The sequence below is a fragment of the Rhinatrema bivittatum genome, chromosome 1 (assembly GCF_901001135.1).
Source record: "Rhinatrema bivittatum chromosome 1, aRhiBiv1.1, whole genome shotgun sequence".
NCBI lineage: Eukaryota > Metazoa > Chordata > Amphibia > Gymnophiona > Rhinatrematidae > Rhinatrema > Rhinatrema bivittatum.
Genome location: NC_042615.1, coordinates 420,587,126 through 420,614,532, shown reverse-complemented (window position 1 = coordinate 420,614,532; position 27,407 = coordinate 420,587,126). Strand labels below are relative to the sequence as shown.

At 48.6% G+C, this 27,407-nt stretch overlaps 1 protein-coding gene across 5 annotated transcripts in view; it reads right to left on the bottom strand.

Moving 5' to 3' along the window:
- The window catches only part of FRMPD1 (FERM and PDZ domain containing 1), a 504,405-nt gene that overhangs the window by 134,653 nt on the left and 342,345 nt on the right, over positions 1-27,407 (bottom strand). For all 5 annotated transcript variants that reach the window (XM_029603113.1, XM_029603121.1, XM_029603130.1 and 2 more), the window contains one exon: positions 9,374-9,469. In XM_029603113.1, the coding sequence (XP_029458973.1) occupies positions 9,374-9,469 (96 nt within the window). The remainder of the gene's footprint in view (positions 1-9,373; positions 9,470-27,407) is intronic.

Here is a 27,407-nt window from a genome sequence, read left to right as displayed (position 1 = left end):
GACCTGCGGCCTCCGGCCTATTTTGGACCTCCGTGTCTCTTTTTATGAGCCAGTGGTCCAGATATGGAAAGACATGTACGCTCTTGTGAACACTCGGGGCGCCAAGGCGAGGCAGAATGGCAGTACTCTGTATTGATAATGCCTGTGACCCACCACGAATCGCAGGCACTTGCGATCAGGAGGGAAGATTGCAATATGGGTCCTGAAGGTCCAGAGAGCAGAGCCAATTCTTTTGATGTAGCAGAGGTAGCATGGTGCCCAGGGACAGCATCCTGAACCGTTCCTTGCAAAGAAACGTGTTTAAGGCATGGAGGTCCAGAATAGGCCGGAGGCCGCCGGTCTTTTTTGGAATTAGGAAATACCTGGAGTAGAATCCTTTCCCCTACTTGGTCAAAGGAACCGGTTGTAAGGCCCTGGCATACAGAAGGGTTGAGAGTTCTGGCTTGAGAAGTGTTGTGTGATCGTCCTGGCTCCACGCTAGTCTGGGTGGGGAGTCCGGGGGTATAGTTGAAATATTTAGATGTTAGCCCAATTACCACTGGTAGCCCAATTACCACTGGTCCGTGGTAATTGGGTGCCAATTGGTTGCAAAGTAGCAAAAGCGGCCTCCCACTGGGATCAAGGGGAGATGGCTGCTGCTCTCTGGAAAGGAGTCAAAATCCAGACGCAGGACCAGTTTGTTGAGCTGTCTGCACTCTAGGTGTCCTCGCTTGGCGTGCATGTCCTCTCGGTGGGGCTCATGCTGGTCGAGCACGGGGCGTGGGAGAATAATACCTACGTGGTCTATAAAATTGTTTCCTGGTGTTCTGTGCAGAGCCCTGTGGGCTACGGAGGGTGTCTCTGAGGTGACAGTTGAAAGTTGAGGCAGGGTCTCATGATGGTCCTTTAACTGGGCCACTGCGTCTTGGATCTTATCCCCAAATAGGTTTTCTCCCGTACAGGGGAGATCTGCTGGTTTGTCCTGCACCTCCAGGCATAAGTCTGAGGTCTTGAGCCAGGCCCAACGCCTAGCACTAATGCCCGCTGCTGAGACTCTGGATGCCATCTCAAAAGAGTCGTAAGTAGTTCTGACCTCGTGTTTACCTGCTTCCAATCCTTTTTGTAGGATGGAGGTCAAGGTCTCTTGCTGTTGTTGTGGTAAGGTGTCTGCAAATTCCTGGACTTGTTTCCAAAGATTTCTGTTATATATGTATAACTGATATGCTGTTATTCGTGCTATCAACATGGACCCTCTATGTCCTAATGCATCTAATGCCTTCTGTTCCTTACCAGGAATAGCAGAGGAGTGTGGATGGGATCTTTTAGCCTTCTTTTGGGCTGATTCCACCACTACAGAATGGTGGGGCAGCTGGCTCTTTTGAAAGCCTGGGGCTTGTTGAACCAGGTACGTAGCATCTGTCTTTTTGTTGACTGGACGAACAGTACCTGGATGGTCCCACAAGCGGTGCAAGAGGTCAAGCAGTACTTCATGTATTGGTATCGCCATTACCTCTTTTGTAAGACCTCCAGCATCTAGTGGCGAGTGTCTTCCTCTGTCACCAATGGAAATGGGATAGTTTCAGACATCTCTTTGACAAAGGTGGCAAAGGTGAGGTCTGCAGGTGGAGATCGATGCCTTTCTTAAGAACATAAGAACATAAGAAAATGCCATACTGGGTCAGACCAAGGGTCCATCAAGCCCAGCATCTTGTTTTCAACAGTGGCCAATCCAGGCCATAAGAACCTGGCAAGTACCCAAAAACTAAGTCTATTCCATGTTACCATTGCTAATGGAAGTGGCTATTCTCTAAGTGAACTTAATAGCAGGTAATGGACTTCTCCTCCAAGAACTTATCCAATCCTTTTTTAAACACAGCTATACTAACTGCACTAACCACATCCTCTGGCAACAAATTCCAGAGTTTAATTGTGCGTTGAGTAAAAAAGAACTTTCTCCGATTAGTTTTAAATGTGCCCCATGCTAACTTCATGGAGTGCTCCCTAGTCTTTCTACTATCCGAAAGAATAAATAACCGATTCACATCTACCCATTCTAGACCTCTCATGATTTTAAACACCTCTATCATATCCCCCCTCAGTCGTCTCTTCTCCAAGCTGAAAAGTCCTAACCTCTTTAGTCTTTCCTCATAGGGGAGTTGTTCCATTCCCCTTATCATTTTGGTAGCCCTTCTCTGTACCTTCTCCATCGCAATTATATCTTTTTTGAGATGCGGCGACCAGAATTGTACACAGTATTTAAGGTGCGGTCTTACCATGGAGCGATACAGAGGCATTATGACATTTTCTGTTTTATTCACCATTCCCTTTCTAATAATTCCCAGAGTCTTCGGGGGTGAAGACTCTGAGAGCAATTCCTCGGATGAGGAATGGTCCGAGGATGCATCCTCCCATGGATCATAGGGAGTTTCTTCCTCTCCTGCTGGTAATTCTGAGGGAGGAAGGATACCAGAGCCTAGAGGGCGAGAAGGCATCGATGGATATCGAGGTGGCATCAATGGATGCGGCACCGGCATCGAAAGAGTCGGTGCCGGCCTCGAGGGCACCGAAGCGGATGAGGTACACTTAGGCACCGACAGCCCCAATGGCCCTGGAACGGGCTCCGGCATCGGTGGATCCCATGCCGGGATCGGGCCGGAAGTCCCTTCTTCCTCCGAGGAACCTGGTATGGGAATTGGCACCTGCAGAGACCTCGATGGTCGACTCATTGCCAGCATGTCCGATGGCACGGGTTGAGTCGGCAGGGCACTGATGAGGGTATCCAGGCACTCAAGGAGCGGTGCGAACATCGAGGGTGCTGGTTCTGGCGCCGGTATGGGGGCCGGTGCCAGTGGCGACTTAAAGCCCTGGAGGGCATTGAGCACTGCCTCTTGGACCAGTTTGTCCAATTCCTCCCTGAAGGCTGGCATTGATAGCACTGCGCCTGGGGTAAGAGGCAGGCTAGCATTACTGGATGATCCACAGCGATCTGTGGATGCTCAATACCCGGCACCGATTTCGGTGGGGAACGCCTCAGGGTCCCAGGTCCAGAGGAGTATGGGGGCTCTTCTCCCCGGGCCCTCTTCGCAGGCAGCTTGGTGGGAATCGATGCTGCTGCGGTATCAGTGCCGGCACAGGGCGGGGACGCTCGTTGGTGCCGGTGACGATGTTTCCCTCGGTGCTCGGTCCGGTCCTTTTCCGGCACCGAGGACGATGAAGCCGATGCCTTCGAGGGTGTCTGTGATGGATGGTCACCCGCTCTGTGATGTTCCTGGCAAGGCATCTACAAGGTCGATGGATACTCTCTGGTCGGAGCCACTTGAGCTGGAGTCGATGCAGCAGAGCGTTTCGACACAAACAAATTCTCCATCTTGTCCAGTGGAGCGCGCCGGCCTTTGGGGGTCATTTGTGCACAACTGGGGCATCGACGGATGTCGTGTAAGGGGCCTAAGCACAAAACGCAAACATTATGCGGGTCTGTAATGGACATTGTCCTTGGACACTCGAGGCATTTCCTAAACCCGGTCACCATGCCGAAAAATGGCAGGCGCGTGGTTGGTGACCATCAGGCACCGAGGTGGTAAGCCGCCGGGAACCGACCGCAAAGTATGGGAAAAACACTTACCGAGCGTCGGAGGGAACGGAGCGCGATGTGGAGCCCCAGTGAGGGATTTTTTAAGAAGTTAAACTTCAAATATTTCCTTGAGGAAAGTTGTTAGAAATTTATCACAGAGCTCCTAAACTGCAAGGCAACTGCTGCATGGAAAAAAAAGAGACTGAAAGGGGACCCCTGGTGGCCACAGGGTTAGTGGCATGCTGGGCATGCTCAGTGTGCCAGTCAAAGTTCTAGAAATTTTGACAAAAGTATTCCATGTCAGGGCTCCATCTGATGATGTCATCCATATGTGAGGACTACCATCTGCTTGTCCTGGGAGAATGAAAACATCCCAAGTGTGGAGAGATTTCTTTAATCCTTATTAGTTTTAATTATCGGGTTGCTTTAATTTCTGCTGTTTTGAAATATTTTGTTTTGAGAAATTAATTTTAAATTTTATTGGATGTTTTATTCCACAGATGATGAGATATTTATTCTTTTTATTAGCATGATTTTAATATTACGATTCATGATTTATATTTCTTGATTATATTGTTTGATGTTTTTATGAAGAATTGTAATATTGTGCTGCATATAGTGTCTAGCTTGTTGTGGGTTCCAGTTCACATTTCTATTTATGCTTTATGGTCTCTTTATTCTGTATTTTTTCCATACCTGTGGGAATATTTTGAGCAATCTGTGAGGTGTTAAATATTTGAATAAGATCTTGTATCCATTTTCTAAATTTGAGACACAGTGCTGTCAAACAATTTAAAAAATAATTTTGCTGGGTGGCTAGAACTGGCCAAAACTTTATTGCATATAGGCATTTTAGGAGTTTTTCTTGTAATGTTTTATAACCAAGTTGCCAGATACAGTTAATGTAAGGCCAAGGTATGCATAGTCTAGGGGTGTGCTCTACTTCTTTTTCAATTAGACAAAATTTGAAATTTATGTTAGAGGTATTTTGGCTGATTTCTGCTGGTGAAGTGTGATCCAGGGATGCATGACTGATATAAAATGAAAAAAATTCTTTATTCTTTAGATGCAGCATTTCTATAGCTAGAGAATGTGTACTTCTGTATTTATAAGGCCAGCACTGGTGTGATGGGGAGGGGAATGGTGAGAGTGCTGAGGTCAGGGGGAGAGAAAGTATGCCCACGCTGCTAATCCATGTCAATCTGGGGGGAAAGGGGGATTTACCTTTTGGGTGGTTCTATCTTGTTCCTTGCCTCAGGCAGCAGGTTGTCTTGAGCCACCCCTGATACAAGGGAGAGCTTGGGGGGGGGGGGGGGTTGTTTAAATGTATGTCAGGGGCAGCTGAGGACTTTTTTTTGTTAATGTTGGATGGAGGACAAAAATGAAAAGGGATCAGGGTGGACCAGGATTTTTTTTTTAATGTCATATGGGATGGAAGATTGAAGCAGTCCATCACTTTCTTAATTTTTAAGATTTGGAGGTGGGGATTGGAATAGCCCTGTACTTTCTTTCTTTTTTCGACCCGGCAGTTTCCTCCTGCCCCTTTGTACTTCCAGCTCAGTCAGAACCAGGTTTGGATCTGGCATCAGAGACCTTCATTAGCAACTACCTGGGGCTTTTCTCCCTATTTTATACACCCCCCCCCCCCCCCAAAAAAAATGTACCTAGTCCAGTCATTGCAGTGACAGCCCTGGGATTGAGGCCATGCACCAGGGGCTCCTTCCGGAACCTTGCAATCCTGAGCCCTGAATTTGGCCATTAGGGGTCACCCTTAAACAGTGACCTTAGCTCCTTCTCCCAGGGGCCGTGAACGCTGCTTCCGCAGTATCCTCAGCCCTAGCTGACCCGAGGAGGGGAAGGCCTGATTTGGGAGTGGAAGATCTGATTTGGGGGATCAAAACTTTCTTCTTTTAAAATGTTGATGAGAAGGAAGGGAGATCAGGGCAACCCAGCACATTCTTTTATAATTGCTGAGAGGGAGGTTTGGCAGGGGAATTTGTTTTTGTTTTTAGGCTGTAGAGATACGGATTTGAGTGCATGGCAGGCAGACTGAGGCCTTTTATTGCAGCACCTAGATTTGCGCATCCAAGTTAGCATGTTACCACTGCAAAACAACGTTACCTGGTAATGTTCTTCCTCCCCCCCTGACCAAATTCCCACCCAGGGATGCTTACTTTTTTTGATAAGTTTGTGCAGCTTGCACATATAGCTCATTATCGGGCCGATACAGTACAGTGCGCTCCGACGGAGCGCACTGTTAACCCTCTATTGGACGTGCGTTTTCGATGTGCTAGCGTTACCCCTTATTCAGTAAGGGGCCAAAAACGCGCATCCAACCCCCCGAACCTAATAGCGCCCGCAACATGCAAATGCATGTTGATGGCCCTATTAGGTATTCCCCCGCAATTCAGAAAACAAAATGTGCAGCCAAGCCGCACATTTTGCTTTCAGAAATTAGCGCCTACCTAAAGATAGGCAATAATTTCTTCGAGACTTAATATCATGGCGATATTAAGTTGGAGGTCCTGAAAGTTTCCAAAAGAAAAAAAAGAAAAAATAAAAATTTGAAGTCGGCCTGCAGCTGTCGGGTCGAAAACTGGATGCTCAATTTTGCCGGGGTCCGGTTTCCGAGCCCATGGCTGTCAGCGGGCTCAAGAACCGATGCCGGCAAAATTGAGCGTCGGCTGTCAAACCCGCTGACAGCCACCGCTCAGGTCCAAAAGGAGGCGCTAGGGACGCGCTAGTGTCCCTAGCGCCTCCTTTTGCCTGTTTTTACCGCCTGGCCTAATTTGAATAGTGAATCGCGTGCACAGGAGAGCGGGCGTTCGCCCACTCTCCCGCGGACTTTACTGTATCGGCCCGTTTAGTTGGCCTGTCAGAGGAAGCCAATTTTAGACAAGCAATGTTTATCTGGCTAACTCACAAAGCCAGTCAGTTAAACCTTTTGAAAATCCATCCCAATATTATTTTCTAAATAAGGTAGCCAGTTTAATACACCTGCTTTGGGTATTTGTTACTCTTGTGATGGTTGAACCCGAATATTAGTTCCAGAGGCCATATCTAATTTACATTTCCAAGCAGTTCATTTTCAGATAGTTAAGGATAATATTGCAGGGGTCCCTGAGTGGGGGAAAAGATTACTTTCAAGGCTCTTGCATTACAAATCTTTAATTCCCAGTTCCTGTACACAGCAGTGATGATCACAGCATGAACAAGCATTAAAGTCATTAACCAAGGAGACACTCTTGAAGCTTTAATGGTTTCCAGCCATACTTTTACTGATAGGTTGTAAGATGAAATAAAGTTCTTTACAGCTGATTGATTCACTTTAAAATAGATGGTACAGAGCTTCTAAATAAATTTGTGACTTCTCATTGACTTGTTTACATTTAAGATGTTAAAGCCAATCGATTTAGTCTTTAGGGTGATGATTTCTTTCCTTCCATGGGTATAGGGCAAATGGATTGCTTTCCTCCCAAAGTAGGTGAAGTATAAAAGATGGATTTCATATTACGCAGTCATTTATTTCCTACCTCCTCCATGCTGTCTCCTTAATCTTCTCACAGGATCTCAATGGCACCAGTCCGTCTCTTCATCTCCTTTTCAGTATCAAGGTGATATTGTACCTCTTACTCCTCCTCTTCTCCAGCTCTCCAGTAGATGTTCTGGGGCCGTTCTGTGGGTTGATAGCAACTCCTATTTTTCCCTGTGTCCTTCTTCTCACCAGGATCTTACTGATTTTGGGATCCTCTAACATGAATGGAACCTCTCCCATTTGATGGTAGAGCAGAAACTAAAGTAACTTAATTGAGTCCCTAATTATTGGATACTCCAACATAAATAAACAATTTACAAATGTAAAAAGGATTGGGAGAGTGGAAAGAAACTCCTATCCAAATAAAAAGGATCCAGGGAACTATTACGCAACAGAAAAATCAGGGGACAGCTAAGACATGCTGCCTCTACAAAAGTAAGATGGTGGCAATGCTCTAAGTATCAAAGGAGCTTACCATTTACAAGCTTACACATGGGGAGGCTGTACACCTACAAGATTACTATTTTGTCTCCGCCCCACACTAATGGTACATTCTGTCTAAATCCTAGCAGGGAACTGACAGGATCCCTATATATTTATTTATTGGTATTTATAGACTGCCAATACCATAGGTCAGGGCTTCCCAAACCTGTCCTGGGGACCCCACAGCCTATCGGGTTTTCAGGATACCCACAATGAATATGCATGAGATAAATTTGCATATTCATTGTGGGTATCCTGAAAACCCGACTGGCTGTGGGGTCCCAGGACAGGTTTGGGAAGCCCTGCCATAGACCCAAGGCAATGAACAAAAAACATACATAATAAAATCACATAAAATAAGACAATAACTAACAACATCAAATCATACAAAGTAAAAAAGCTCATAGTATTGTAATCTGCACTCTCAACATCCAAACTCATACTGTCTAAGCCAGACAAAACTAACAAATTTTTAACATCACTTTAAAAGTTTTTGTGCACCCTTTCATACGTAATTCAAAAGGAATGGAGTTCCAGATAAATGCATGTAATCTCATTTCAGATAGCAGCGGGTCACACAATAGGGACTTCTCGTAAGCCCCTCTGAGAAGAGCACGGAGCCTGTGTTGGGATTATAGATATGCAACAAAGCGTTCATCCATGGACAGGAATGAAATGCTAGCAATTTGTGCACAAGTGTTGCGACTTTATAGATAACTCTCCACTGAACCGGGAGCCAGTGTAGTTCTTGGAGAACTGGTGAAATGTGCTCTCTCATTGATTTACCAGAAATCAACCTAGCTTCAGCATTTCGTAAGAGCTGCAGTGCTCTCAGGGCTGAAATAGGAAGCCCAATATATAGTGAGCTACAATAAACAAGGAGAGGCATAATTTACACCTGCACCGCCAACCGAGAGTGAGTAGGAGACAAAAGCAGTTTTAAACTACGTATGACTCACAGTTTAAAAAAATCAGATCGAGTAATAGTCTTGACTGCTTTGAAGTGCTGAAAAAAGTGCAAAAAGCGGAATAGAAAAATCTAAATAAATAAATACTGAACATAGAATCAATGATCATGCCTGGTCAAATTAGGGGGTTAGCACTAAAAACAAGGCTAACTGCTTAACTTTCTCCCTCCCCCTCCCCCCCCAACCAAACTCTGTACCCAGGGATGCCCATTTTTTCACCAGTTAAATTTGTGCATCTTGTATAATTATAAAAAAATCTAAGTGACCCTGACCCCCACTCCCCCCAAATAAGGCTGTTTTCTCTTGTTTTAAATTGGGCTATAATTTATGGATAAGTACATGACGGGGTCCTGTGTCTTAGGAAATGAATTCTAGACTCTTGTCGGCCACCAGCTCTCCATGTCTTAGTAGACAAAACATTTTTATTCTGATTGTGCCAGTGGGACCCAGATTTCATTTTTATTTTAATCTGACTTTTCCTCTCAATTTCTTTTTAATAAAAGCATGTTGGAGTCTGAAGACACATTTTTTTTTTAAATGAGAACTGGACAGGAAAATGAATCCAACATGTAGCGAGTGCCTGTGTCATGCTATAGGTCACTGACAAACATGAACGCAGCAGAACTGTCAGTATTTATGGTTTACATTGTTTGCTAACCCAGAACCAGTAGTTCCAATGGAAGAGGTTTTTTACATGCCTTTCTTTGGATGTTCTGTCCTCTAGAACGAACAACTGACCAAACATGGGACATTCAATGAAGATTAAACCTTGATGGCCTGAAGTTTTCTTCAGAAAAACCAAAACAAAAAGAAGGGTTTAGAAATATGTGGCAATACCTTCACGGTTGTCTTTGTCTCAAATTTAAAAGCTTTGGTCTGTCCATTTTCCAAGTACACCTTGAGAACGTTGGGCATAAATAAAAGTGAATTTCCCTACGAAACAAAAAGGAAACACAAACGTATTTTGTTATTCAGGATTCATGTAGCTTATGATAAGTTTGCTGAGGTATACAATTATTGTGAGAATTTTACATGGCTTGTAGACCAGATTTAAATTTATGACCAAAAAAATAGTGCAAATCACTGCTCAAAATTGAAACAGTGTATCTGCGGCACAATGATTTAGTTTACTGCAACTTTAGGAAAGCAAAAAAAAAAAATATAGTCTAAAAGAAGCACCTGCTTCATGTAAAAAAAAAAAAAAAATCCACATTAAAAAAAACAATGGGGCCTGCTAAAAGCTGTGCAAAAAGCACTGTGGGGAAATTTAGGGAGTAGACAAAATTTCAACAGTATTTTTTTGCTAAAGGTTCTGTTTTCTTCTTGAATTTTTTCCTTTCAGGCATAGTAAGATATAATGCTTTGGCCAAAAGATGCGTTATTTCAAAATATTGCAAAGTAGTGCAGCTTCTATATTAGTTCATCTGAATATTAAGTTGGTCCAATAAAAAGATATCACTTACAATGTTTTAGTTAATCTTCACTTCTAAATAAAATTGTACAAACAAGTCGGCTTGCAGTATTTCTTCACTATTTTTTTTGCATTACTTTTGCCTGAAACTTAAATCTGGGCCAATAAATTCTAACATCCATTTCCATTAAAAAAAGCAGAAGAGGGTCTAAATGACAATGAATTTTAGTGTATATTCCAAGGAAAACAAAACACCAAATAAGTGAAATTGCTTACCTATAATAAGTGTTTTTTGAAGATAGCATCTCACCTGTCACACATGTGGGGTGATGCCAATCTTGCTTGGTACCAATCTGACACTTTCCAGAAATTTTCTAGAAAGTGTTAGTAAACCCTTCTGAGCATATGTGGGAGTTTCTGTGCTGCCACAGCATGCAAAATACCACAGTTATGTTATATATCTCTCAGGCCGATACAGTACAGTGCGCTCTGACTGAGCGCACTGTTAGCCTGCTATTAGACGTGCATTTTCCCTTACCCCTTATTCAGTAAGGGGAGGAAAACGCGCGTCCAACCCGCGGCACCTAATAGCGCCCTCAACATGCAAATGCATGTTGATGGCCCTATTAGGTATGCGCCGGGATACAGAAAGTAAAATGTGCAGCCAAGCCGCACATTTTACTTTCAGAAATTAGCGCCGACCCAAAGGTAGGGGCTAATTTCTTCCGGCGCCGGGAAAGTGCACAGAAAAGCAGTAAAAACTGCTTTTCTGTGCACCCTCCGACTTAATATCATAGCGATATTAAGTCGGAGATCCCGAAAAGTAAAAAAAGTAAAAAAAAAAAAATTGGAATTCGTCCTGCAGCTGTCGGGCCGAAAACTGGACGCTCAATTTTGCCGGCGTCCGGTTTCCGAGCCCGTGGCTGTCAGCGGGGTCGAGAACTGACGCCTGCAAAATCGAGCGTCGGCTGTCAAACCCGCTGACAGCCGCCGCTCCTGTCAAAAAGGAGGTGCTAGGGACGCGCTAGTGTCCCTAGCGCCTCCTTTTCCCCGTTTTTACCGCGACACCTAATTTAAATACAGAATCGCGCGCACCGGCCCTTTGCCGGTGTGCGCGCCGGGAGAGCGGGCATTCGTCTGCTCTCCCGCGGACTTTACTGTATCGGCCCGTCTAAGAGCTCAACTCCTAAAGAGGTAAGCAACTTGCATTCTCTAAAGACAAGCAGATTACCCATCATATGTGTGGGACTGCCTACCTAAAAGCAAACAATGGTGTCGATGTAATAAGACCTGCAGTGAAATCGGTGCTAGTTGTCAGTGCAGGCGACTCCGCAGGATGTAATAAAGGACCCTTATGCAAATCAGATGCAGGCAGAAAACCCGCGCAAAAGTGAAATGTGTGCTCACGGCAGAAATCCATGCTGAAAGCTGCATTAATGTGGTGACCCACAAATGATACTTGGGGCAAAAGCCTTTCCTTTTTATAAAATAGTGAAGGAGTTAGTGGTCCAGGAGTGGAACTGAAGGTGGGTAGAGCAGTGTCTAACCTCTTCATGTTCTGTCTCTGACCACGTGGCAGCTGTACCGTTGGATGTCGGCAGGCGCTGGAATGCAGCAGAGATTTCTACGGCTGACCTGCAAAAATGTTCCAAATATCCGGAAAAGGTGAAGGCAATCCATGGTTTCCAGATATGTGCTTTAACTTAATTCCTGCCCTACCCAGGCGTTAAAAAACCAGCATTCAAAAACCTGCACTAACCGATGTGCAGCTCCCTGCATAGCCCGTGAATAGTTAATTGCCTCATTTGCATGCACTTGCACTAATAAAAATAAATAAACCAGCCGCGTGTTTTAAAGCAGGTTTATGCACGTTTTTTTTTTTTTTTTTTTAAATAAAGACAATCCTAAATCATAGCACCAGGAGGTGTGCAGATAAATCTGGTGCTCTTTCCTCACAGGTTCAGCTTGGCACATCTCTCTCTTCCAAGCCAGCTACTTTCATGTGGAAAACGAGAGGCTCCACAGCTTTGGTTGCCATTAGCTGATGTTCCCTACCACAGCACCTGCCAGTGGTAGCTGCCCCCCCAGCCCACTTGACACATGTGGCCATCCGCAAGCTCCAGAGTTCCAACTGCCGGCACTGACTTTTCCCTGCCACAGCACTCTGCTCGCCGGATCATGTGGATGCCTGTGTCCAGGTGATGGCTCCATGGTTCCAGCTACATTCTCTGCCTTGGCCAGCACAGTCCTCCTACACATCACGGCCCAGTGCACTGCTACCAAGGGTGTCACAGACAGACAGATGTACAGACATGGCCAGGGCATAAGGAAATCCATTTTTAAAGAGGATTATCTGCATGACTTTTGAGTTAGCTGGACTAACCCCAACTGTTAAATATCTGGTCCCTTTAACCAGATAAATTTTATCTGAATAAATTGCAGAAATTTCAGGTGGAATTAACTTACAGGCTGATACAGTACAGTGCGCTCCAGCGGAGCGCACTGTTAACCCGTGTTTGGACACGTGTTTTTGACGCGCTAGCTTTTCTCCTTATTCAGTAAGGGGTAATAGCGCGTTGAAAACGCGCATCCAACCCCCCCCCCCCCCCGAAACTAATAGCACCCGCAACATGCAAATGCATGTTGCGGGCGCTATTAGTTATTCCCGTGTGATATAGAAAGTAAAATGTGCAGCCAAGCTGCAAATTTTACTTTCAGAAATTAGCGCTTACCGAAAGGTAGGCGTTAATTTCTCCAGGCACCGGGAAAGTGCACAGAATAGCAGTAAAAAGTGCTTTTCTGTACACCCTCTGACTTAATATCATGGCGATATTAAGTCTGAGGTCCCAAAAGTTAAAAATAATAATAAAAAAAAAATTTTAAATTGGCCCACGACTTGAAAACCGGACGCTCAATTTTGTCAGCGTCCGGTTTCCGAACCCGTGGCTGTCAGTGGGTTTGAGAACCGACGCCAGCAAAATTGAGCATCGGCTGTCAAACCCGCTGACAGCCGCCGCTCCTGTCCAAAAAGAGGCGCTAGGGATGCACTAGTGTCCCTAGCGCCTCTTTTTCCCACGGGCCCTAATTTGAATAATTTTTTTTCTGAATCGTGACACAGGAGAGTGGCCTGTGCGCACGCCGGGAGAGCGGGTGCTTGCCCGCTCTCCCGCGATTTTTACTGTATCGGCCTGTTATCCAGATAAATTATCCAGCTAACTATGAAATTCAGAGTGAGCTGAATAAATTATTTGGCTAAATCTGGACATGCTTCAGGGTAGAATTAAAGTTATTCAGTTATGTGTATCCAGATAACTTTGCTTTAACTGGCTGTTTTCAAATTATATAGCTGGTTAAGTGCTGCAAAAAGAAAAGAAAAATTATGCCAGATTCCCTTCCTCCCAAATCCCTCAAAGGTTGTAGGAACTATCGGCCCAAGGAACAACCCCAACCATCCTCCTAGCCACAATTTCTTAAAACATTTTGGTCTCTGGGACCCCTCTTCAAACTTGCCCCACCTGGCACCCCCGAAAACCCACAGGACTGCTGAGATCGCAATACAATTGTACCACTCTTCAGCGACTACCGATGGGGCTATGAGAATAATTTTGGATCTCAAGCTGGGCTTTTTTGGTGAGAGAGGGGGGACTCTGCCATATGGGTAGAGAAAGGAGAAGCGGGGAAAAATAATTGTAATTAAGGTTTTAAAATGGATGGTTTATATAGTATACTGGTCCCCCGGGTCGCAGTTTAACCATATTTTACAATTAGCTGAAGAGTTAACTGTTTTACGTTTTAATTTTAGTAACTGTAGATTTTTGTTTAAGCACTTTTATTGTTTTGCAAATAAAACACACATACAGGTGTCCTTATGCATCCACACAGATTAGTATAATCAGAACCTGACAAGGTAATATCGTAAACAAGATCTACTTTCTCCCTAGTTCCCCCCCCCCCCTTTTCTAACAGAGAAGGAAGAGCCACCCTTGAACAGTACGGTATCACATTGCGTTCCCAAACAGCCGAATGAATATCCAAAGTCACATCTCAACTGTTCAAAAGACTGAATATATGCGTCCCATGTTTGCAGAAACTTCCGTCGGTGACTGGCGAAAGTTCTCGAAGTCAGGCAGTCCATCTGCATCATCCAATGTGGGCGGTTACGCCACGCCCAGAACGAGTGCGGGTTTGAGTCCTTCCAGTGCAATAATATAAGTTTCTTCCCTACATAACACGCTTTTTAAAAAAAACACACGGGGTCCGATGCCAAGTATCAGTAAGGGCGGGAAACAATCAAATAAGAACAACTGAGGTGTTGTCGGAAAAAATCAAGACTGCGGTTATTGGGAGCATATAGATTGCAATATACATATGTACTCTGATGGAACTCAGTGATTAAAATTATATATCTGCCCCGTGGATCTTTAATTTCCTTTTGAACCATAAGTGGGCCATGCTTCCAAATTAACACTGAGACCCCCGCCGACCTGGTCGTGGCCGAGGCGAAATGGACTGCACCCACCCAACCTCGACACAACTTCTTGTGTTCCAAGTCGTTCAAATGGGTTTCTTGTAAAAAGACTAAATCTGCAGACTTCCTCTGTAGTGTCGTTAAAAGTTTGGATTGCTAAATTAGGGAGTTAACTCCGCACACATTCCAGGAGAATATTCTTGTTCCCTTATTAGCCATCCATGAGAGCCTTATCGACTTCTATAAGAAAATTTGGAAATTTTTGCACAATAGGGGCCCTCCCAGCCGAGGTTCCCATTTCCAATCTGCCTCCCCGTGTCAGAAATGTTCGAATTGTGCCATCGCGAGCTTGGAACACAATGATGAAACAATATTTTATGGATTCCCCTCTGTACCATCCTATCCACCCTCCTCTCCCTCCCCTCCCTACTAACCCTTCCCCCGTTACCAAACTCAATCCCTCTGACAGTGGAGATCAAAAGTGCGCATTCCGTTCCCCTCCCTACCCACCCCTCACCTGTCCTTGTCTGATAGCATAGTCGAACACATAAACATGCCTCAATCATCAACTTTGAGGGTTTGCAAACCAGTAAAACTGACACAATAAGGGATTTAACACCAGTTACTAAAGTCTCCATGCATCTGGGCAGCAGTATGAAAAATAAACGAGTATTCCAACCAGAACATGGAGTAGTCACCCCATTTGCCTTATCTGAAAAATATCTTCCATCTCCGAAGGACAATTCCTGCCAGTTAATCCACCAAATGCCAAATACATTTATCTGGTATCTAAATGGACACTTAGATTCTGAGTTTCTTCTAATATTGGGAAATTTATATCATTCATATATTGGCAGGAGAAATCCCCTGCCAGAGCTGATCATGCTATCCTTGATGACTGTCTTATCTAAATGTAATACTAACCTATTTGCAACCATCTATGTGTAAAGATCTTACTAGATCTCTACCAGAAGGACTGTTCTAATCAGTTGGGGAGGGAACAGAATAGATAAAAGAAAATTATTACTTACCTGCTAATTTTCGTTCCTGTAGTACCATGGATCAGTCCAGACCGTGGGTTATGTCCCCAATCCAGCAGATGGAGTCAGCCAAAGCTTTGAGGGGGCGTCACCATAAGTACTACTACCCCCTCTGCAGGAGTTCAGTATCGAGAATATCAAAGCCCGAGTAAACAGAAACCCCCGAATTGGATCAAGTTTAAACAAAACGGCAACAATAAGCCGCTGATTCTAAATAGAGAAACTGGGACCGTCCCACCAACGGGTGGGAGGTCATGAGGATAGCGTGTCAACCCCCAAGGGAACGGTGACAAACAGTGAAAACTGGGAACACGTGAAAACAGCAGTAAAGACACTACCATACCCTGAAGAACAGCTGAGCAGGATTAGAACCCAAATGCGGTGGGCGTCTGGACTGATCCATGGTACTACAGGAACGAAAATTAGCAGGTAAGTAATAATTTTCTTTTCCCTGTACGTACCTGGATCAGTCCAGACCGTGGGATGTACCCAAGCGTCCCTAAACCGGGTGGGGTCCTGCGAGGCCCGCTCGTAGAACCTGTTCGCCAAAGTGTCCATGGACGGATGAGGCGAGGTGGAGTCGATAGTGTCTTGAGAATGTGTGCAACGACTTCCATGTAGCCGCTCTACAAATTTCTTGTGAAGATACCGAGCGGGTCTCCGCCCAGGAGGCCGCATGGGAGCGTGTAGAATGCGCTACAATGCCGAGCGGGGGAGTCCGCCCCGCCCCAATGTAGGAAGCGGCAATGCCGGCCTTCAGCCATCTGGCAATGGTCGTCTTCGAGGCCTGAGATCCCTTCCGGGGACCGGACCAAAGGACGAAGAGATGGTCAGAAGTCCGGAAATCATTCGTAGCCTCCAGGTAGAGCCGCAGAGTGCGCTGGACGTCAAGGAGACGGAGAGCCCGCGGCTCAGACGAAGAGAAAGATGGAAGTTCCACCGTCTGATTCATATGGAACGCGGACACCACCTTCGGAAGGAAGGAGGGCACAGTGCGAAGCGAAACTCCCGAATCGGAGAATCGGAGATAAGGCTCTCTACACGACAGAGCCTGCAGCTCCGAAATGCGCCGAGCGGAGCAGATGGCCACCAGAAACACAGTCTTGAGAGTGAGATCCTTGATCGTCGCATTCCGCAGTGGTTCAAACGGAGGGCCCGACATGGAACGGAGTACAAGGTTGAGACTCCAGGAGGGACAAGGGTCCCGCAAAGGAGGCCGCAAATGCTTGACCCCTTTGAGAAAACGGGCGATGTCCGGGTGTTGCAGCAGAGATCCTCCGTTACGCAGGAGTGAGCCAAGAGCGGCCACTTGAACCCGAAGCGAGTTGTAAGCGAGTCCCTTCTCGACCCCCGCTTGTAGAAACTGAAGGATCTGAGGGACAGACGCCTCCATGGGTCTCGTGTTCAGGCCGGTACACCACAGCTCGAAGACCTTCCAGACTCTTACGTAGGCCACCGACGTCGAAGTCTTCCGAGAACGCAGCAGCGTTGCCACTACCGCCTCCGGGTAGCCCCGTCGCCGAAGGCGGCGCCTCTCAAAAGCCAGGCCGCAAGACAGAAGAGTTCTGCCTGGTCGAAAAATACCGGTCCCTGGTGGAGGAGGCGGGGAAGATGTCCCAGCCGGATGGGTCCGTCGATTACTAGTTGGAGGAGGTCCGCAAACCAAGGTCGTCTTGGCCACTCTGGCGCGACGAAGATCACAGTCCCCTGATGAGCCTCTATCCGGCGGAGTAGTCTTCCCACCAGCGGCCACGGTGGGAACGCGTATAGGAGCAGGTTGGCCGGCCACGGGAGCACGAGCGCATCTACGCCCTCCGCCCCCCGCTCTCTCCGGCGACTGAAGAAACGAGGAGCCTTGGTGTTTTGGGCGGACGCCATGAGATCCAGGTGGGGGGCTCCCCACCGCCGGACGAGCAACTGCATCGCCTCGTCGGAGAGGGACCACTCGCCGGGATCCAGAAGCTGGCGACTGAGGAAATCCGCCTGTACGTTGTCCGCGCCCGCGATGTGCGAGGCCGCCAGACGGCACAGATGTCGTTCCGCCCACTGCATCAGCATCGCCGCTTCGAGCGCGACCTGCGGACTGCGAGTGCCGCCCTGTCGGTTGATATAGGCCACCGTAGTCGCGTTGTCCGATAAGATTCGGACCTCCCGGTTCCGAAGGAGTGGCAGGAAGTGGAGGAGCGCTAGCCTGACCGCTCTGGTCTCCAGACGATTGATGGACCACTTCGACTCCTCCGCTGACCACGTCCCCTGCGTGGCGCTGCGGTCGCAGACTGCTCCCCAGCCTACGAGACTGGCGTCGGTGGTTACCACTACCCAATTTGGTAGGTCGAGTGACACGCCGCGAGCCAGATTCTCCGGATCCATCCACCAAGCCAGGCTGCTCCTGGCAAACTGAGGCAGCGGGAGGATGACCTGGTAGTCCTGCGAAAGTGGTTTCCAACGGGATAGAAGTGCTCTTTGTAGAGGCCGGAGGTGCGCAAATGCCCAAGGTACCATGTCGATGCTGGAACCCATCACCCCCAGGAGCTGCAGATAGTCCCAGGAGGTGGGAGCTGGTAATGCAGAAAACCGCTGTATGTGCTCCCGCAGGGCGTGCGCCTTGTCCTGACAGAGAAAAACCGCGCCCAGACGGGTGTCGAAGGTCGCCCCCAAGAAATCCAAGCGCTGCGAGGGCACGAGGGAGCTCTTGGAGAAATTCCCCACCCATCCCAGGGACTGCAGGAACTCTATTACTCTGGCCACTGCAACCTGTCCATGCCGAAAAGACTTCGCTCGGATGAGCCAATCGTCCAGATAAGGATGAACTAGAATACCCTCCTTCCGAAGGGCAGCCGCCACGACTACCATGATCTTGGTGAAGGTGCGCGGGGCCGTTGCCAACCCGAACGGGAGCGCCACAAACTGGAAATGCTGATCCAGAATCTTGAACCGTAGAAGACGATGATGCTCTCGGCGAATGGGAATGTGAAGGTAGGCCTCCGTCAGATCCAACGAAGCCAGGAACTCCCCTCGATGTACCGCCGCGATCACCGAACGCAGCGTCTCCATGCGGAACCGGACCACCCGGAGGGATCTGTTGACTTCCTTCAAGTCCAGTATGGGGTGGAAGGAACCGTCCTTCTTTGGTACCACGAAGTAGATGGAATAATGGCCCGAGCTCACCTCTCCGGAGGGTACGGGCACAATGGCGCCTATTTCCCACAGTCTGTCCAGCGTCAGCTGCACCACCCTTCGCTTGAGGGCCGAGCCGCAGGGGGAGAAGATGAACCGTCCCTTCGGAGCGCGGACAAATTCCAACGCGTAGCCGTGTCCGATGGTGTCCAGGACCCACTGATCCGAGGTTATCCGCGCCCACTCCTCGTAGAAGAACGCCAGCCGCCCCCCAATGCTGGGAACGGCGGAGTGGGCGAGCTGAACATCATTGAGAGGACTTGGGAGAAGGCTGTCCCGCCGTGGAAGCGGGACGCGCGGGGCGGCGCCCGCGAAAGGAGCGCGACCAGGGCTGTGACCTGGGGGCAGGAGGCCTGGTCGCCGCTGGTCTGTAAGTCCTGTAGCGTCTTTGCGCCCTGGCTCTGGTCCGAGAGGACGAAAAAGCCCTGGTGGAGCGATACCTGTCTTCCGGCAGGTGATGAACCGCGTTTTCCCCCAGAGACTTGATGATCTGGTCCAGATCCTCCCCGAACAGGAACTTACCCCTGAATGGCAGGGAACCCAGACTCGACTTGGAGGACGTGTCCGCCACCCAGTTGCGTAGCCATAGGAGTCGACGTGCCGCCACCACCGAGGCCATGGAACGGGCGAGGATCCTAAAAAGATCATAGGAGGCGTCAGCCCCGTACGCCACCGCAGCTTCCAGCCTATCCGCCTGGGCGGCCTCCCCGGCCGGCAACACCTGAGAGGTGAGCAGTAGTTGCACCCAGAGAAGACTGGCCCGCTGGGCAAGCGAGCTGCACATTGCCGCCCGCAGCCCCACCGCGGAGACCTCAAAGACCCGTTTGAGGAAGACTTCCAGCTTGCGATCTTGCGTATCCCTTAACGCTGCTCCACCCGTCACCGGTATGGTCGTCCTCTTCGTGACTACCTTGATGAGATCCAGGAAATCTTCCGGCAGCGGATACAGCCTCTCCATGGCGCGGCTGCCCTTTAGAGAAGCTTCCGGGGCATCCCATTCCCTGGTGAGAAGCTGCAGGAACGACTCGTGAATGGGAAAAGCCCGAGCCCTCGGGCGAAGGGCTGCCAGCACCGGATCCCCCTTCTTTGCGGAAGTGACGACAGCGGGCGCCACGGGAGCTGGCGGGTCCGGCGGGGGATCGAGGTCCAACCCCTGGATGATTTGCGGTATTAAGTCATCCAGCTCCTCCCGCTGGAACAGCCGCAGCGTGCGTGGATCCTCTCCCTCGGAAGTGGAGTCCCCCTGTCCCGAGGCTGCAGGATCCGACCCAGGAGAGACTGGGGCTGACCCAGGTCCCCCCGAGCCCACAGGGAGCCGAGCGTGGGAGGAGAGCTGTGGGGCCCCCACGCCCGTCGGAGCGGGGGGGGGGCCGGATAGAGTGACGAAGGCCGCGGTAGCTTGGGTGGAGGTGGTTCCGCGGGAGCAGCAAGGTCCTGCAGATAAGCTAGGTGCATCAAGCGGATGAACTCCGGGGAAAACCCCGGCCTACTCGGGGGGACCTCCGCGGGTGGAGGCCCCGGGGGACCCTGCCCCTGCGGGTCTGCTTCCGGCTCCGTCTCCGGTAGCAAGTTCGGGGGAGAGCCCTCTGAGGCATCCCCGTCCCCCAGCGCTGTCTGAGCTCCTTCAGGGCGCAGCGCATGCAAGATGGCCGCCGTTCCCGCCAGGAATGGGGGAGGGGCCGGCCCACGCCGCCCGGGCAAGGCTGCCAGAGGAGAGAAATGAGAGAGGGACCGAGACGTGCCTTCCCCCCCGGGGAGGCACCGAGAACAGATGCCCTCCCTCGAAATGCGCGATCCTGGCTCGCCGCAGGCCGAGCAACGCGACGGTCGCGGCATCGAAAGCGCGGGCAAAGAACAGCCCCGGCAGACCAAACACACCCGGGAGCCTCGGGGGGGGCCGCGAAACGGAGCGCCGCCGCGGGGGGGCCCGGATGGCCTGCACTACCCGCCGAGAGAAAGAGCGGCGCCGCGGGGGGGCCTTCCTGGCCGCACAACCCGCTGAAGGCGATCTCCCTGCTCCCCGCTGCAGCCCACGAGGAGCCGTCAAAATGGCCGCGGGAGAGGGAGAAGACGCTGGGAGACCGGTCCCACCGGCCGCCGCGTCCAACCTAGCTGAAAAGGAAATCTACAGCAATAAAAAAAAATACAACTTACCCCGGTTAACCACCCGACTCGCGCCGGGAAAGGAGAAAAAGAGGCAGAGGGCCAGCACAACAAGGAAGCCACGCCTCTCCAGTTAAGCAATTAAGCAATTAACTTTTTTTTTTTTTTTTTTTATAAGAAGCACAACTTGATCCAATAACACTAAAGTGAACAAAACAGAAAAGAAGAGCCCAAACAAGGGAAGCAAAAGAGGTTACAGGTAATCGGGAGCAAGCCCAGATTCCCCTACTCGCATCTGCTGGAGTAAGAAGATACTGAACTCCTGCAGAGGGGGTAGTAGTACTTATGGTGACGCCCCCTCAAAGCTTTGGCTGACTCCATCTGCTGGATTGGGGACATAACCCACGGTCTGGACTGATCCAGGTACCTACAGGGAATGTGGGTTTGTAGCTCCCCCATGTGGAGCCTAGAATGGTGTGCTCCTAGTCTATATAAATCCTAGTTACCATTTTCTGGTGTGGAATCTTAAGTTGACCCTTCCAGGGACAGCATGGCTGTGGCTGTTCCCTGTTTTTGTTTAAAGGCCTATATAAAAACTGTAGCAAGCACAGCACTTTATAACTGAAAACCATCAGGCTACTGAAGTCCTTCATTTTTAGAGATGATTTTAGACAGGTTGCTCAAGCTCTCATTTTGACAAAGTTAGATTATTGTAATGCTCTTAGGGGCAGATTTTAAAAGCTCTACCCGCATAAATCCAGCTGGACTTACGCGCGTAGGGGGGTTATTTGCGCTGAGTCTATTTTGCATAGGCCCGGTGACGCGCACAAAGCCCCGGGACGTGCATATGTCCCGGGGCTTTGTGAAAGGGGCGGGGGCGGTCCTGGGGCGGGACCGAGGCCTCCGGCACAGCGCCGTGCCGGGGGATCGCTCGCTGGCAGCCGGCTAGCACGTGCAAGTTAGGCCTGCCAGAGGCAGGCCTAACTTACAAAATAAAGGTGGGGGGGATTTAGGTAGGGCTGGGGGGCGGGTTAGATGGGGAAGGGGGGGGGAAGGGGGGGGGGGGGCTGAAGGAAAGTTCCCTCCGAGGCCGCTCTGATTTTAGAGCGGCCTCGGAGGGAACGGGGAAAGCCATCAGGGCTACCCTAGGGCTCGGCGCGGGCAAGGTGCACTAGTGTGCCCCCCCTTGTGTGCGCCGACCTCAGATTTTATATCATGCATGCAGCTGTGCACGCATGTTATAAAATTGGGCAAACATTTGTGTGCACTGGGTAGCGCACACAAATGCACCCTGCGACCGTATGTTTAAAAATCCGGCCCTATAAGTAGGGCTATCTAAAACCTGAGCTACAATTAATGCCAAATGCTGTTGCAAGGGTTATTACAAAAACACATTTTTCTGATAGTATTACTCCTGTGCATAAGGGATTACATGGGTTTCCCATTCAACAGAGAGGTCAGTTCAAAAGGTTGGTTAATATTCATAAGACCCTCTATGCAGAAAAGTCTTCATGTCTCACGTGCACTTTGCAATCAGCAGGGCACAACCAGTAAGCCATCCTTTCATTACCAGACTATATGTTACAAGAAATGTGTTCCCGAGTATTTTTATATGCTAGAACAATATGCCCTGTTGGGTGCATTGAGGGAAGAAACAGATTTCTTGCATTTTTGGAAAAAATGTGGAAGTGCATGCAGAAAGGTGTGTTTAGCTGAATGCACCTTTCTGCATAGGCCTGCAAGTGGGGGTTCTCGTATGTAAATAAATATCGATCTTACTGACAGTTTTCCAATGTATCTTGCAAACTCTCTCTCTTATCCCAAGTTGCCAAGGGATCCCTGGTACACACAGCTGTCGATGTTCCTCTGTCAGGGTAGGAAGAAGGGATATCCAAAGTCTTATTCCTGGGTCTCCTAATCACACTGTCTTTCCACAAAAATGTCTGAAAAACCAGAAGACGCTGCAGTGGCTCCCCACCATTTCTCTGTTTCCTAGGAAGGACACAGTGGGGCAGGTCTTCTCTATCCTTGTCCCCACAGGGACAGGGTCCCCACGCCCTCTCCTCAAGCAATGTCCAGGGGTCTCACAGGTTTCTGACAATGAAAAATTTCTGGAATCCCTAAATAACACAGGATAGAAACCCTGCCAGCCAGTGAGTGGATTGGAAGGGCAGATCCCTGACCTTTGCCCAGGGACTGCAGGCAGGTGGTATCTGAGTCCAAGGGTAGTGTGCAGGGGCGGATTGTGGGAAAGTAGTAGCCCGGGGGATTTTTCTCCATACTGGCCCATGGGTACCCAATTACACATACAATATAATTTACATATATATTCACCAGTGGTGGATTGCAGGAAAATATAGGCCTGGGGGATTTTTTCAAAACCAGCCCGTGGGGTAACTGATGCACTCTTGTGCTTTCCCTGCAGCACATGTGTCAACAGGTCCCAAAAGCACGCCATGTTAATTCTGGAACCTGATGGAATTGAGCTAAAATATCTCCAAAATAAACGTCTTGTGAGGTAAAAATGTTACTTACAACATGTATATTATACTTGTATGGAGTGCTGAAAAACCCTACAAAAAAAGTAAAAAAGATCCTTGGAATTGGTATTAGGTCTATTGTAATGTGTGTTGGATATGGGCTTTGCCCTCAGAAAACCACAAGTAAACTCAATTACAATTTCAATATAATAAATCTTCATATCAAAACTGCAATAACTGCCAGCACTCAAACACTAACAACCCTACTTATTAAAAGGCAACACTGTGACCATTACACCAGACCCTAAGAAACCAATACACCCATTAGGAAAACAGAAAAAGCCAAGCTGCTACAGATCCCTACACAGAATCTCCACACTAGCAGAATACGTCAACTCAGTCACAGATGAAAATACAAACAGACCCTCACAAAAATGCAGAATAAAGTAACCATAAAGTATTATTACAAACATTCAGACAAAAATTGAACTGTTAACTGCAACAAGCCAGACTATTAATGCAGTGCAACAACGGAAAAACAGAAATATTACAATACCTGAAAAAACATCAAAATCAGTAAATAAAAATGATCAATAGAAGTAAAACCATACTAATAAAAAGAATATTTCAAAACAGCTGACAAATAGAACAACGACTAATAATTGAAAACTCATAAATTTTCCAGACCAATAAAATATTTCAAACACTATGCAATACTTAAAACTTAAAAAGGATAAAAAATCCCTGGTTGTTCATACCTGGAATCTTTTGATTTCCAGATGCCCTGAGATTGTTGTGGATTAGCAGGGGAGAGGTGAGGGGTTGTTCCTCCCAATCTCTCTCATATAAACACACATGCTCAATCATAGAATATGCTCTCACACACACAGACACAAACATCCTCTCACACACAGCAACACACACACACACACACACACACATATAATCTCACAGAAACACACACACACAGACATGCAGTCATACACAGTCATATATGCTCTCACACACACACACATGCACATGCTCTCACAGACAGATATGCTCTTTCACCCACACATGCCCTCACAGAGACATATATATACACACACACATATGCTCTCACTCATTCAATTCCTCCCCCCTCCCCAGTAGAAGTACAGCAGCAGCCTCCTCTTTCAGACCCCATGGCAGAGGACCTCTTCATTTTTCTTGAGGCCGTGGGGGCTGATGCTGCTCTGTTTTCTGCAGGGGGAGGGAGGGAGGTGACGCTGTTGATTTTCCTCTGGCCCTTGATGCCTCTTCCTGTGACAGCCCGGGGAATGCACTTGCGTGGAGGTGGAGGCTGAGGCACGAGAGCAGTTACTGCTGCTTCTTGGACACCGCGCAAACTTGGAGCCAATGCTGCCTCTTCCTGCAACGGCCGATGCTTTTCTTTTTCCTGCATGGCCTCTTCTTCTTCCCGCCCACGCGGACCCACCACTTCCTCTTCCGGGCCATGCGGTCAGGAAGAAGGAGGAGTCATATGATCGCCGCCCCCAGACTGGTGGCGCACCGGCACTACATGCAGACCTCTCTTCATGCCGCGGCAGGACGGGCTTTGCCGTGGCTCACAGGTTCTCTTCAGGCACAGCAGAACGAGCTGTGATGCAGCCCACAAGCCTCACTTCAAGCATGGCTTCATCTGCAGTATCGCGACTTTGTAGATATATTTTCGGGCCGCAGCAGCCCTTCTCATTTTCTTTGGTGGGAATCCTTGTTTAAAAAAACAAAAACAAACAAAAAAAAAAACCACGTGATGGGAGTGACCGGCACAATGGGGGAAGCCCGATCCCCCGACAGGCCAATCCGCCCCTGGTAGTGTGGCAGTCTTTGAGTTAACTATTTAAAGGGAAAGAAAGAGGGCAGCTGAGAGGTTTGGGTGTGGTGGGTAGAGGGAGCGGAATTCATACAGCATTAGCTGTACATTCCTTCATTCCACACCAAAGGAGGACAAGAGAATATAATGCAGTACAATACCAGGCAACACTTCCATGTCCAAGGAGACCAATGAAGATACCAAGCACACCGGTAACTTTTGTCTCTCTAAGCAGAGAGAAATGACCTGAAAAGGAGAACAGTACTTGAATGTTATGGAAGGAGGGAAGAAAATGAGATGGGCTTAATTTGTAGCCTCTAAGGAAGTGCAACTGTGGAGCTGGGGAGAGGGCAGGGAATGAACACGCTTCTAAATGCACACATTCATACACAACATAGATGGGCAAACAATTTTCTACTTACTTATCTCAGTGATCCTTCACCTCTAGCTTCCTGCAGTGCTCAACTCTCAGCCATTCTAATTCTAGCAGAGCTCAATAAGCACTGGAGGGCAAAGGCTAACTGTGAGTATTTGGAGGCTGTGCATGTAGGGTCAGCGAGGTAAGAAGGATGGTAGACAGAATGGGGCTCCCTTTCTCTAGCCTCCCTCCTCCTTTTTGCTATAGTGAAAATGGGACAGGCCCACTGCTCTTTCATCTCAGGGAATAAAATCCCTCACCCCTTGTATTCTACTTATGTCCACCAATTGTTGCCTCAGAGGTGGACCCTTGGGCCGAGGTGGGGTTGATGCAACATGTAGGCGAGAACCTACGGGTCCTCACTGTCGGCAGGTAGAGTGGGCTGAAGGCAGAGGCCGCTGGAGCTTCACCAATACCAGCCCTCGTTCCCCACGGGTTGAGCCTTTGGGTGCCGAGGCTGGCAGGACTTAGGTGGGCCTCGAGGTTGAATAGTGAGAGAGGTTGCTTCAGCCCAGAGATAGCAGACAATAGGTGGTGTAGTCCTACTCTGGACTGGAGAAACAAAAGAATAGATGCCTGGAACTTTTTCGATGTTTATTAAAACAGAGACGTATATTAAAAACTTGCCCGACTCTGGCCGAGTTTCGCGGCTCACACAGCCGCTGCCTCAGGGGCTTCAACACTTCACAGCTGCCAAAAAGCATTCATTTGTGCAAATCTTCCAACATGCAACCATTAATTATCAGCAGTGCATCGAACCACTCTCGCACCGACGTGCAGCATGTAGTCTCTGCTTCTATCTTTTTGGCCGGCATCAATGTGGATGTTGTGGCAAGCAATGCTGAGATCCGATCAATGAAAAGTCAATAGCGTTAGTCAATCGAAGCAAAGGTCTGATCACGGAGAAGTCAATAGCGTTAGTCAATCGAAGCAATGGTCGAGGTCTGGAGATAGGCTGTAGCGTAGTCAGGAGTAGCAGAGGTCTGGATCTGGAGAAGCGTAGTCAAGCAAAGCGAAGTTGATATCTGTGTAGTCAATCCAAAGCATAGGTAGGGCAGGAATGAAGAGAACAGGAACCAGGAACAACGAGAGTCAGGAGAAGAGAGTAGAGACAAATCTTTCACAGTAATGAGTACTCGAGTAGCGAGGAGACCTGTTGCAAACGCAACACTATGGAGCGAGGCCTGAGCTTAAATACACTGAGGAGTTTGACGTCATCATCCGGGGCTGCAGCCAGGTTCCTACCGCGGGCCCTTCATAAGGATCAGCGAAGTGCACGCCTAGAGAGGGGCGTGGAGCCGGTAGTGGTGTCTCTCCGCGGACCATGCGGAGAGGCCCAACAAGCAATGGCACCTTGACCTGAAATGCTGGGGACAATGGTGGAGCCGGAGGCATCGGGGGGGGGGGGGGGGGGGGGGCGGTCCGAGGTCAGAGCTGGTGGCCCACCGCCGCTAGCGAGGAGGAACTAGAATCTGGAGTCTGTGTAAGAAGGTGAGAGGGCCGCGCCACAGGTCTGCCGCAGATGGCACGCTTAATACCAGTTTTTTTTAATGCAGCCCTGCTTCCCCTGACCATCTCCTCATTTACTTTCTTGCATCTTCCACCTATCCTAATATGGTTACCAGAGGTGGTGGGGGGAATGTGGGAAGTGAATATGCTAAGCAGCAACTTGGCCAGGAAGCTGACACACCTAGTAAAGCCCGAAGTAGTGGGACAAATAGGCAATCACCTTATGTCTCTTCAGTCATAACCATTAGACTTCATGGCCTTCTCAATTATGACAACACTTAACACCCAAATCTGGCTCATATGGTTATCCTGTCTCTGGGTAAGCTGCTCCAACACACGCAGCTCTGCTGTGCCTTCCCTGGGAGGCCAGAACTGTTCTGCTCTGTTTGTGCAGGAAAGTAGGAACAGGTTGCCACCCCCAGCTCAGCTCA